The sequence below is a fragment of the Paroedura picta genome, chromosome 6 (assembly GCF_049243985.1).
Source record: "Paroedura picta isolate Pp20150507F chromosome 6, Ppicta_v3.0, whole genome shotgun sequence".
In the NCBI taxonomy this organism is placed as follows: domain Eukaryota; kingdom Metazoa; phylum Chordata; class Lepidosauria; order Squamata; family Gekkonidae; genus Paroedura; species Paroedura picta.
In genome coordinates this window covers 4232711-4245960 of record NC_135374.1, presented here as the reverse complement: position 1 = coordinate 4245960, position 13250 = coordinate 4232711, and the positions used below count along the sequence as shown (strand labels likewise).

Here is a 13250-nt window from a genome sequence, read left to right as displayed (position 1 = left end):
ATGCTAGCACCCATTGTATTTAGAAGAAGAAGAAGAAGAAGAAGAAGAAGAAGAAGAGTTGCTTCTTACATGCCGCTTTTCCCTACCCGAAGGAGGCTCAAAGCGGCTTACAGTCGTCTTCCCTTTCCTCTCCCCACAACAGACACCCTGTGAGTTGGGTGAGACTGAGAGAGCGCTGATATCACTGCCCAGTCAGAACAGTTATCAGTGCTGTGACTAGCCCAAGCTCACCCAGCTGGCTGCATGTGCGGGAGCGCAGAATCGAACCCGGCATGCCAGATTAGAAGTCCGCACTCCTAGCCACTACACCAAACTGGCTCTTCATTTATAGATAACAGGCTTTAAATCTAGTAAAATTAATAATAATAACAGGGCCAGTCACAATGCTCTCTCTTGAACTCTCTCAGTCCTGCTTATTTCAGAAGGTGTCGGTTGCAGGGAGAGGAAGAGAAGGTGAATGTAAACCATTTTGTGACTCCTTAAGGTAGAGAAAAAATGAGATATAAAACCCAAGTCCTCTTAAAAAGAATTATCTGTTCCATGAATCCCTTTGCTTCCCACTGTGCTTAGGCCAGTCTTTCTCAACTCTTTTGCCACCAAGAAACCCCTCAAGCATTTTTCAGGCTTCCAGAAACCCCAGAAGGGGCAGAATATGACTGGGAAGCAGAGCTGTGAACCTCCCGGGACCCCCTCCCTTCCCACCCCCTGCAGGCCCATCACTGGCCATTTTGGGAAGAGATGGGTAGGTTGACATGACCCTGTATGGTCCTATCACCCAATAAATGTTCAACAAATTTAAAATATATATTAAAAATCAATTAACCCCCCCTCCCTCCCCCCAATTTGAGAAACCCTGGTGGAGAATGCCTGGCTTAGGCGAATGCATACGTAAAGATAACTTTTAATAGACTTTTTTTCAGATGTTTTTCTGCTCGTAAACCAGCTCCCAGGAATGTTCAACGGAGTCGTGTTACCCGGAAATGTGCTCAGATACACAAATGTCTAAAATTAGACTTCCCTGTTGCCATCACAGCCTTGTCTCCGTGAATCGGCCCGTACGACATCCAGAGAGCCTCTTAGTGCTTAAGTTGCTTCTCTGTTTGCTGGTTCGGACCTTCCAAAGTTCTTTTTATTTATAGCATGCATGGGCTGTTTTCCCCATAAGTGCAAAGTGGCTCAAGAGGCACTGAATACAGATCGGTTTTGGCGGCCGATTTTCTCGCAGCCTGGCGAGCTTCTCGGTGTGGGGGGTGGGGAGAGGGAGCCGCAGCCCGCTGCCGAGGCTCTTGCGGCCCGGCACCGGGCCGCGGACCGGGGGTTGGGGACCGCTGATCTAGGTTAACTACCCCTGGTCTAGGGAATAGACAAAGCGAAATTTTTCTCCCTCATCCAAAATACTGGGAGACTCAAGGGCTTCCAAGGAAGCTGCTCAGCAGTGGATTCAGAATGGACAAGGATACTCAATTTCCTACGGAGTGACTCAAATGTGGGGTTCACTGCCAGGGAGTGCGATGTTGGCCACAGACCTAGATGGCTTTCAAAGGGGGTTGGGTGGCCCATGGAGGAGAGGTCCGTCAGTGGCCACCTTGCCGTTAAAGCCTTGAGAAAGACTTCCTCCTTCCACAGCACTTGAGCTGGGCTGGGCTCTGGGACGTGGCTTCCTGCATGCTTGCTCACGCGCTCCAGCACATGCTGGCGGGGGCTGATGGGTATTGTAGTCCACAGACATCTGGGGAGGCACAGATCGGCCACCCCTGCCTGAGAGTCACCAGTTGGCTCCTTCTTGGCCACTTTTCCAGGACTTTGGAGACTGACTCAGAGAGCCCCATGCTGGCTTCCAACCACCTGCCTCACGTGTTGGGGTCTCATGTGACCCACTGGTTCCATTCCGTAACAATAGAAGAAGGGCTGGTATTTATAGCCCGCTTTTCACTACCCTGAGGTAGCAGCTCATATTCACCTTCCCTTCCTCTCCCTGCAGCAGACTGGGGGAGCTCTAAGAGAACTTGTTCAGCGAGAAAGAGAAATGTGACTAGCCCAGCATGTGGGGTAGAAGAGAGGAATCAAACCCAGTTCACCAGATTAGAGGCCTCTTCTCTGAATCACGACACCACGCTGGCTCTCTTCCCCTCTTGGACCCTCTTGTGTTTTCATTAGTCCCCCAAAGGAAATGCGCATAGATGCCACAGCGTCAGCGGTGCATTAACTTTGTCTCTTCTCCCATGAAAAGGTGGCAAATCTGAAGCCATTAACCCACCTGGGCAATAACCTGCGCTGCATGATTGGCCATGACCCAGAATACTCCCCTTGCTCCGGAGGCCTTGTGCTTTCCCACGGAAAACCTGGCCTGAACTCCGACTCTCTCCCATGGATCGTTTCCCTTCCCCCTTAATCGAAATGGAGCCTCGTTCTGCATCGTGCGTTTCTGCCCTGCTTCGGAGAGCTCTGGGCTGCTTCTCTGGTTCAAAACAGGCTCGTTGCTACTTTACATCTTTTTTTAAAATTGGGGTCAGAAGAATAAGGAACCCTTGCTCTGATCCAAGGTCATGCCGTGTCCAAGGGCCACTTCCCACAGGCCCCTGCGTCGTTCCATGACTCAGCGGAAAGAGCACGCTGCCTCTGGAAGCTCTGCCACGTAGTTCCCAGATATAACTGGCGGCCGTCTGTCACACGCAAGTATTTCCCTCCTGCGTGTTACTCTTTGTGCAAGATCATGCTCCATCCCTGGGGCACCCACCTCGTCTGACGTAGAAGAAGAAGAAGGGTTGGTTCTTAGATGCCGCTTTTCTCTACCCAAAGGAGTCTCAAAGCGGCTTCCCATCGCCTTCCCTTCTTCTCCCCACAACAGACACCCTGTGAGGGAGGGGGGGGGGCTGAGAGAGCCCTGATATCACTGCCCGGTCAGAACAGTTTTATCAGTGCCGTGGTGAGCCCAAGGTCACCCAGCTGGCTGCATGTGGGGGAGCGCAGAATCGAACCTGGCATGCCAGATTAGAAGTCCGCACTCCTCACCACTACACCAAACTGGTACACACGCCGGCCTTCCAGGATTTGCAGCTTCTACCTTATGCAAATACAGCTGCCCTCACAGCAGGGTCGCCACTCTCCAGGTGGTGGCTGGAGATCTGGGATCATGTCAGCCAATAAAGTTCTCCTGGAGAAAATGGCCACCGTAGAAGGTGGACTGTACCCCACTGCAGTCCCTCCCCTTCCCAAACTTCACCCTCCAGAGGCTCCACCCATAATTTTATGAACCTCTGTCAGAAGCTTGATAGGGCTATTCTAACAGAGCAGTTCACTCAGGGCTCTCTCAGCCTCGCCTCCCTCACAGGGTGTCTGTTGTGGGGAGAGGAAGGGAAGGCGATTGGAAGCTGCTTTGAGACTCCTTCAGGTAGGGAAAAGCGGCATATAAGAACCAACTCTTCTTCTTCTTCAGTAATCTCAGGGCTCTCTCAGCCTCCCCTCCCTCACAGGGTGTCTGTTGTGGGGAGAGGAAAGGGAAGGCGACTGGAAGCCGCTTTGAGACTCCTTCGGGTAGAGAAAAGCGGCATATAAGAACCAACTCTTCTTCCGTAATCTCAGGGCTCTCTCAGCCTCCCCTCCCTCACAGGGTGTCTGTTGTGGGGAGAGGAAAGGGAAGGCGACTCCTCCCCTTCTTCGAAAGGTGCCACTGCACTCACTCTGTTCTTTTCATTCGCAGGTTCACTGTAAGTCGGAAGTGATTTGATGGCACTTAACATGCAGACGTATTCGGCCGTGAAACCTGGCAAAACCAGGCCCTCGAGGGTTCCTTGAATCAGTGACCACAAATCTTATCAACACAATACAGCCTAGTAGTTCTTTTTGGTTTGTTATCTAAGACAAAGGGGATGAAAAGCACAGGGGGACTTCCTTTTCAGACACGCCGTGTTTATTTTCACCTTTATCAGTCTGAAACAGATCTCACTAAGGCTTTGTCGGTGGAGCAAAACACAATGAAAAATTTACGAGTGTTAATTGGGAGGCGGGGGGGGGGGGGGAGGGCAGCCAGATGCCTTCTTTCTGCTTGTCACACCCGAATGCCAAAACCGCACAGCTGGCTTTTGTGGCTGGCGCTCGCGAGGCTAGGGGGTCTCCTCCTCTTACCTCGGCTTTGCGGATGGTCTCTCTGGCTTCGTCCATCTTCTGCTCCAGCTCCGCTCGGGTTTGTTCAGACGCCACCGACCCGTGGCACTCTAACTCCTCGAGAGCCTGCCATCAACAGGAGGGGGAGGGGAAATCTTATTTAGTTTGGCACATTTTAAACACAAGGGACATAGAAACATTAGAAGACGTCTGCTTGATCAATTCAATAAGGGTCCATCTGGACGAGCATCCTGTCTTACCCAGTGGACAACCAGTTGTCCTAGAGGTCCAACAAAAGAGCACAGAGGCCAAAGCCTTCCTAAGACCCTCAGAAGAGCCCTGCTGGGTCAGACCAGGGAGGGTCCATCCGGTCCAGCCTCCCGTCTCACCCAGGGGCCAGCCACAGGGCAGAGAGGCCAAGGCTTTCCCCTGAGAAGACCCTCAGAAGAGCCCTGCTGGGTCAGACCAGGGAGGGTCCATCCGGTCCAGCCTCGCGTCTCACACTGGGGCCAGCCAGTTCCTCTGCAGGGCCAGCCACAGGGCAGAGAGGCCGAGGCTTTCCCCTGAGAAGACCCTCAGAAGAGCCCTGCTGGGTCAGACCAGGGAGGGTCCCTCCAGTCCAGCCTCCCTTCTCACCCAGGGGCCAGCCAGTTCCTCTGCAGGGCTAGCCACAGGGCAGAGAGGCGGTGGCCTTCCCCTGCGAAGACCCTCAGAAGATCCCTGCTGGGTCAGGCCAGGGAGGGTCCATCTAGTCCAGCCTCCTGTCTCACCCAGGGGCCAGCCAGTTCCTCTGCAGGGCTAGCCACAGGGCAGAGAGGCGGAGGCCTTCCCCTGCGAAGACCCTCAGAAGATCCCTGCTGGGTCAGGCCAGGGAGGGTCCATCTAGTCCAGCCTCCCGTCTCACCCAGGGGCCAGCCAGTTCCTCTGCAGGGCCAGCCACAGGGCAGAGAGGCCGAGGACTTCCCCTGAGAAGACCCTCAGTAGAGCCCTGCTGGGTCAGACCAGGGAGGGTCCATCCAGTCCAGATTCCCGTCCCCCACAGGGGCCAGCCAGTCCCTCTGCAGCAACAGGGCTGAGAGGCAAATTCCACACTTCAGTCACTCTCTGCGTAAAGTAATATCTCCTTTGCCCATCCTGAACCTACTGCTCATCAGCTTCACTGGATGTCCTTGTTCTAGGATTTGGGGTGAGGAAGAAACATTTATCTTTGACACCATCTGGGCCTGGAATCGGGGTCCCTGTGGGTGGGCAGGTAGTTCTAAATTTCCTGCACTCTGCAGGGGGTTGGACTAGGTGACCCTGGAGGTCCCTTCCAATTCTCTGATTCCATGCTTCCAATGGTCTCCATCCCCTCCATGATTTCTGTGTGTTGCATTTATTTTTTGGCCTACCCACCCGCTGGCTGTGGATGATGTTTTTGTGTTCCCGCGCCACTCGTGTGGCCCACTTCCGGGCCTCCTTGTTCAGGCTGTGCTCTTCCGTCGTCCCCGTCTCGGATTCCAGCTGCCGGCTCTGAAAAGCACACAAGTAAAGGAGAGGGCAGTGAAGAAAGCAACCAGGTGAGCTTCCTAGCCTCAATCCCTTCCCCCTGTGACAACCTGGTTACCCAGGTGGGCTGAAGAGTTTTATTCAGCGTGCATGACACAAGGCATGAGGGCTGATCCTAGTTTCTCATTATGTGGAGATGGACACAGTGACCACTTGAAAACAAAGGAAAAGCCGGGCTTAGCCATCAAGTCTGCCAAAAAATCAGAATTATTTTGGGGTGGTGATGGCAGGGGGGAGTAATATCTTGCTGCCACTGGTAACTGGACCTTCGCAGCGGTAGCTTTTTTTCAGAAAATGGACGATGTTTTTTGTGCAATGTTTTTTTCTTAATTTGAGTAATTTCTGGAGCAGAATTAAACACAGCGCAGCCAGTAAATAAGATATAGCACTATGGCCAGAGGAGGGCAAAATTAAACTCCTTAGGCAAGTACGTTAATTTTGGAGAGTGCTAAACCGTATTTTAAAAATTTTTCACATTGCCATTTCCAAAAGGGAGTTTTTGGTTTCGTAAAGTGACCAGAGACTGGTGAGCGCGTGAATGATACAACCAGTGGCAGTTTCTAAGACATCTGCGAGAACTACCTGACTGGCTCACACCTTCGCTGCTGGTGGGCAGCGGTCCTCGTTTCTCCCCTACACCAAAGGACCCCCCCCCAACACACAGCCACTGAAGCACATGCAGTGGTTCTACTCGTTGCACAAAGTTTCTTGCGCCATGGATCCCCAGCGGACGGACCTGGAAAGGGACGAGCATTGTACGCGAATGAGCACCCAAGGGATGTTTGGGGATGGTCTGCGTGACAGATGGATATGCATGAACCAAGCACTGAGCTCCGTATGCAAGAAAAGCAAATGAATGACAGGAATGAGCATGTCCCCAAAACGAGATCACCCCGGTTCGGCATCATCGCAAGCTTAAAGGCAAAATAATAAGACAATCCACCTTGCGGGACAAGCAGCTGGCTCGATCGCCTTCTTCTTTCCAATGGTTATCGGAGTAAGGATTTTTAAAGGACAAAAAGAGTATGGTCCTTCTCTCCCCGGCATCCCTGACTGTAAACACCTTTCCAGAATGGAATGAGGAGAAACCCTTGAGACTAACTGGCCTGTCTGCTTCCGAGGGGTGGGCACTTCTGTGCAATCACGTTCTGCCTTAATGACACGAAGCTGGTCCACCACTGTCTATATGGTCTACTCAGACTAGCAGGAGGTCTCCAGGGTCTCAGGCGGAGGTCTCTCCCATCACCTGCTGCCTGGTCATTTCAACTGGAGATGCCGGGGGACTGAACCCGGGACCTCCTGCATGCTGAACAGAGGCTCCGCCACCAAGTCAAAGCCCTTCTCTGTGGCTCTCTTAAGGTCTCAGGCAGAGCTCTTTCACATAATCTACTGCAGGGGTAGTCAACCTGTGGCCCTCCAGATGTTCATGGACTACAATTCCCATGAGCCCCTGGCAGGGGCTCATGGGAATTGTGGTCCATGAACATCTGGAGGACCCTAGGTTGACTACCCCTGATCTACTGGATAACTGGAGATGCTGGGGCTTGATCCTGGAATCCACAGCATGCCAAGCAAGGTCTCTACTACTGTCAGGCCATCAAGGTCCGTATTCTCCACTGAGGCTGGTAGTGGTTCCCCGGGGCTTTAGTGGGGAGGTCATACCACCTACAGCCTGATCCTTTATCTTGAGATATCTGGGACTGAACTCGGCATCTTGCGAAAGTCCTTGCTCTACCACTGAGCCTTGGTCCCTCCCTGTTACCAGAAGGGGTGGGCAATTTCTGAGCATTCCTCTTTAATCCGGGCAGGGGGTGGGGTAGGGGGGTCAGCAGATCCTCGTGAATTTCATAAAGGTCAGAGAACAAAGTCTGAGCCCAGAGGCTCCTTGAAGACCAACAAAGTTTTATTAAAAGTAAAAGCATTGGTGTGCATGAACGCTTCTTCCGATGCGTTCATAAAGGTCACTTTCAGGGAGGGGGAGAGGTGGGAAGTCTCACTTGACTCTGCTTACAGATCTTGGAGGATTAAAAAGTCATCAAATCTAATCCTGGAGATCACACTTTACCATCATCGCTCCAGCCTATTCTGAAGGCCCTCCAGAAAGAGAACCGGAATTCTCAACCCCTCCTGAAACTTTCCTACTGTCTAATTCAGCCTTTCTCAACTTTTTTTAGCATTGAGAAACCCTTTGAATATTCTTTCTTTCTTTCTTTCTTTCTTTCTTTCTTTCTTTCTTTCTTTCTTTCTTTCTTTCTTTCTTTCTCTCTCTCTTTCTCTCTCTCTCTCTCTCTCTCTCTCTCTCTCTCTCTCTCTCTCTCTCTCATTACTAGAAATAAAGCCCGTTGTAACTGATATAACAAGGCACTAGAAGGAAGAGGGGGTGGCTTCCCCTTCCCCACAGGTCCCTCCCCCCTACTGTCAAAGGCCTGACACACCCCGGCAAAACCTCCGAGGCTTTGCCCGCTCCCCAGCAGGCAAGCCCCCCCCCCCCATGGAGGCTCTGTCAGCGGCCAGGGGCAAACTGGCAGCAATAGCCAGGCTGGAGAGGGCAGGCCCAAAGTCTGGTCAAGCCCCACCCACTCTCCACCCACCTACCCCTTACGCTTTTATTTACACAGCGAAAAGCTGTATAAAGATTAGGCTTCTGTGCCACATGCTCCCAGCACTCATAGCCCGTTAAAACAAGATCCACAACTGTAGTAGGTTCCCTATTACAAGTGCTCCTCGACCTCATTCTGCACACATCAGATAATGCACTTTCAATGCAGATTTTCTTGTTTTGGACAGGAAACTTCAGTGGCAAAAGGACACTGAAAGTGCACTATCCATTGTGTCCGTAATTAGGGACACACATCTGTTATTGCTTTAACAATGTTGCGACTGCTTTATATTGTGCTCTATGCTGATTTTAGCGGGAGAAATCCCTGAAATTCTCCTTTTGAGAAATCCCTGAAACATCCTCCAGGCTTCCACAAACCCCAGAAGTGGCCCGATCGTGCAGAATATGGTTGGGAAGCAGAGCTGTGGACACGCCCACCTATGGCCCCTCCCCTTCCAAACCTCCTCCAGGCCTTTCATTGGCCATTTTGGGAGGGGGCGGGTGGGTCAACATGACCACATATGGTCCTATCGCCTGATAAATGTTTTCAAAAAGTATATTGCAAATTTCCAAACCATTTGGGAAATCCTTCAAGGGCCATCAAGAAACCCCAGGGTTTCATAAAATCTTGGTGGAGAAAGCCTGCTCTAGAGCAGGGGTAGTCAACCTGTGGTCCTCCAGATGTTCACGGACTACAATTCCCATGAGCCCCTGGCAGGGGCTCATGGGAACTGTAGTCCATGAACATCTGGAGGACCACAGGTTGACTACCCCTGCTCTAGAGGGTTAAGTACTTAGATGCCACTGCTCTCTTGACGGAGCTTCCTTGTTTGCCTTCTCCTCCTCCCTTAGAAAACACGCCACCTAACAAAGCTCACAGCCTGCTCTGCCGGAGCCTGTCGGAGACCTGGGTTCCAGTTCTTGAATGACACCTCCCCTCCCCACTGATAGGGCTCCAGCCCTGCTCACGGACACATCCCGGACTCCAACAGAGAGCTATTAGTGCAGGGAAACTGCCAACACGTCTCAGCCGGACTTCATTCCAACTCAAGTTCATTTCAGGAGGAGGAAAACAAACCTCCCCCCCCCCTCCAGCCAGGGAGGACAAGCAGAGTCCCAAAAAGCTGAGCTAATTATAGATCTTCTTTCGGTCTTGAGACTCCCGGCTTGGGTTACAGCGAAAACATAGGGGAGGGCTTGCACAAAACCCCCAAGCCAATCCTCACACTTTTAAAGCACAACCCTCACCTGTGTCGGAGTACAAGGCTCCCAGGGGGGAAATGAGCACAGGGAATTTAACTGAAAAGGGGAGATTGCCAACCTCCAGGTGGGGCCTGCAGACCCCCAACCCCCCCCCCCCCCGAATTACAACTGATTTCTAGACCTCAAAACATTTGCTTTGGAGTGTGGGATTGTATCTTGCCGAGGCCTCACCCAACCCACTCCAAATCTCTAGGACAGGGGTAGTCAAACTGCGGCCCTCCAGATGTCCATGGACTACAATTCCCAGGAGCCCCTGCCAGCAAATGCTGGCAGGGGGCTCCTGGGAATTGTAGTCCATGGACATCTGGAGGGCCGCAGTTTGACTACCCCTGCTCTAGGACTTCCCTGACTCAGAGATGGCGAACCCATTTTGGAGAGACGACGGCGTAATCACGTCTCAGAAAAATGGCAGGGACGAGGGTGTGGCCATGATACATAAGTTTTATTTCTTTAAAACATGGTCTTTATATACCATTTTGTACACTGCCCTCAGCTGGCTCGCCAGGAGGGCAGTTTAGAAATCTAAGAAATTAATATTTTTAAAAAGAGGATCACTTCTGTGACGGGAGAGTCAAAAGCAGTTACTTAATATTCCCTCTCTTTTTTGGTTCTCAACACTGAATACCTGAAGCCACATCAGATGGAATCATAACATTAGGGTTAGTATTCCGTACTCAGGCTGGCAGGGTTTCTCCAGCGGAGGTCTTTCCCATCCCCTCCTGCCTGGTTCTTTTAAGTGGAGATGCTGGGGATCAAACCTGGGACCTTCTGGATACCAAGCAGAGGCTCTGCCATTGAGCCAAGGTCTCTTCTCCACAGCTCTCAGGCAACGATCTTTCCCATCCCCTCCTGCCTGGTCCTTTTAACTGGAGATGCTGGGGATTGACCCTGGGACCTTCTGCATGCCAAGCAGGTGCTCTGTCCCCTGAGCTATGCCCCCTCCAGTTGAAAAACTGTTTAATAAAAACAGGGAAGGAATATTATCTCAAATAAACAGAGTTTGGCACCCTTTTCCCTCTCCCCTCAAAGAGTTGTTCAATTGACGTAATTAATTGGCATGTCAACATTTCAGCTGAATGTCAACTATTTCTGTCAATTTAAAATAATACTGATGCTTTAGGATGCTTAGGGCTGATCCTGCGTTAAGCAGGGGGTTGGACTAGATCAGGGGTAGTCAAACTGCGGCCCTCCAGATGTCCGTGGACTACAATTCCCAGGAGCCCCCTGCCAGCGAACGCCAGCAAACGCTGGCAGGGGCTCCTGGGAATTGTAGTCCACAGACATCTGGAGGGCCGCAGTTTGACTACCCCTGGACTAGATGGCCTGTATGGCCCCTTCCAACTCTATGATTCTATGATTCTATGAATATCTTTCCATTAATTTATCATGTAAAGGTAAAGGTATCCCCTGTGCAAGCACCGAGTCATGTCTGACCCTTGGGGTGATGCCCTCTAGTGTTTTCATGGCAGACTCAATACGGGGTGGTTTGCCAGTGCCTTCCCCAGTCATTACCATTTACCCCCCAGCAAGCTGGGTACTCATTTTACCGACCTCGGAAGGATGGAAGGCTGAGTCAACCTTGAGCCGGCTGCTGGGATCGAACTCCCAGCCTCATGGGCAAAGCTTTCAGACGGCTGCCTTACCACTCTGCGCCACAAGAGGCTCTTTATCATGTACTAATTTATCATGTACTCGCAATTAAAATTCAATTTTCTTTTTTAAAGAAAGAAGTCTCTATGCTCAAATGCAAGAGGGAACTTTAAATAAAGCTGAATCGGTCCTTATTTTTTTTCATCTGACTCGGTTATGGCCCCCGCCCTTTTTTGCAAAGCCGTCCAGAGGGAAAGCCAGCCGGTCAGTCCCCCCGACACAAACTCTTGCAGAGCGCCAGCAGGGGCGACTGCACAAGGATGCCAAAGAAAGCTGAGGTCAGTGCTCTACAGACATCGCGCATACTTTGGGGTCAGGCCAGTGCAGCAAAAGCCCCACCTTATGGCTAAAACCCCTGTTGGTATAACCGCTTGAGCCTGCTTTCCTTCTCGTTGGGGATACGATTTTTTACACAGCTCAGTTTTCGGGGTTCGGACAAACTAACTGGGTCTCTTTTCCCAAAACTCTTCCACAATCTCGAATAACGTACTCTTCTGCTAAACGGCGTGGGTGCACAACTGCGCCCGTACACGCTCACGCACACACAGGGAAGATGTCCACAAAAGAGCCCCGCACAATTCCCCATTCTGTGTAGGCGAGCCAACGACCACAGCAGCTGTGCGAGAAATTCGGCATTTCTCACATGCAACACGCTGGCCTTTCTACAGAAACAGAAGAAAGATTCTTGTTACGGCAACCCCAGTCCTGGGGAGGGGGGGGGGGATGAGAGGAGGAAGCAGCATCTTTGAAAAGAGTTTTTTGGCACATCACTAAAGAACCCTAGATTGTCTGAGGATGACAGCAAAGGAGGGGGGGGGGAGTCTTGCTGCAAAAGAGAGCATTCACAGAATAAAGCGACTCAGGGCCATGTACAAATAAACTAGCTTGGTTAGTGGCATGATTGTGTTCTATTCACCACTTTCCCTGGGATTCCATAAAACCAAAAAAGAAACTGGGATAAGAAGAATGGCATGGACTCTAAAATAACATTTTTTACTTTACTGTTTTTAAAGTGGCATTCTCTTCGACTCTTTCAAGGCCTTGGGAAACGGGTTTAGATTTTTACTGTAAACATTACTTCTGCCATCTATCTTGAGTCCTGGGGTGATGCACCTCTGGTTCTCATAAAAATGGTTCAAGATCCATGCTTCAAATAACACTTAAACCCATAAAGGACGTAAGAAGAGCACTAATGGATCATACTAGTGGTCCATCTGGTCTAACCTACTGTCTTTCACAGTGGTGAACCAGTTAGTCCAGAGGTCCATAAACAGGGGAGAGAGGCCAAGCCTTGCCCTGGTAACAACCTCAGAAAAGCCTTCATGGATCAGATCAGATCTAGTACAGCCTCCCGTCTCACCCAGGGGCCAGCCAGTTCCTCTGCAGGGCCAGCCACAGGGCAGAGAGGCCGAGGCCTTCCCCTGAGAAGACCCTCAGAAGAGCCCTGCTGGGTCAGGCCAGGGAGGGTCCCTCCAGTCCAGCCTCCCATCTCACCCAGGAGCCAGCCAGTTCCTCTGCAGGGCCAGCCACAGGGCAGAGAGGCCGAGGCCTTCCCCAGATAAGACACTCAGAAAAGCCCTGCTGGGTCAGACCAGGGAGGGTCCCTCCAGTCCAGCCTCCCGTCTCACCCAGGGGCCAGCCAGTTCCTCTGCAGGGCCAGCCACAGGGCAGAGAGGCCGAGGCCTTCCCCTGAGAAGACCCTCAGAAGAGCCCTGCTGGGTCAGGCCAGGGAGGGTCCCTCCAGTCCAGGCTCCCGTCTCACCCAGGGGCCAGCCAGTTCCTCTGCAGGGCCAGCCACAGGGCAGAGAGGCCGAGGCCTTCCCCTGAGAAGACCCTCAGAAGACCCCTAATGGGTCAGGCCAGGGAGGGTCCCTCCAGTCCAGCCTCCCGTCTCACCCAGGGGCCAGCCAGTTCCTCTGCAGGTCCAGCCACAGGGCAGAGAGGCCGAGGCCTTCCCCTGAGAAGACCCTCAGAAGAGCCCTGCTGGGTCAGGCCAGGGAGGGTCCCTCCAGTCCAGCCTCCCGTCTCACCCAGGGGCCAGCCAGTTCCTCTGCAGGTCCAGCCACAGGGCAGAGAGGCCGAGGCC

General features: G+C 52.1%; 1 protein-coding gene across 2 annotated transcripts in view; it reads right to left on the bottom strand.

Moving 5' to 3' along the window:
• FCHSD2 (FCH and double SH3 domains 2) overlaps positions 1-13250 on the bottom strand; it is a 163642-nt gene that overhangs the window by 23536 nt on the left and 126856 nt on the right. For both annotated transcript variants that reach the window (XM_077341224.1, XM_077341225.1), the window contains 2 exons: positions 5500-5616; positions 4126-4230 (listed from right to left, as the gene is read on the bottom strand). In XM_077341224.1, the coding sequence (XP_077197339.1) occupies positions 4126-4230; positions 5500-5616 (222 nt within the window). The remainder of the gene's footprint in view (positions 1-4125; positions 4231-5499; positions 5617-13250) is intronic.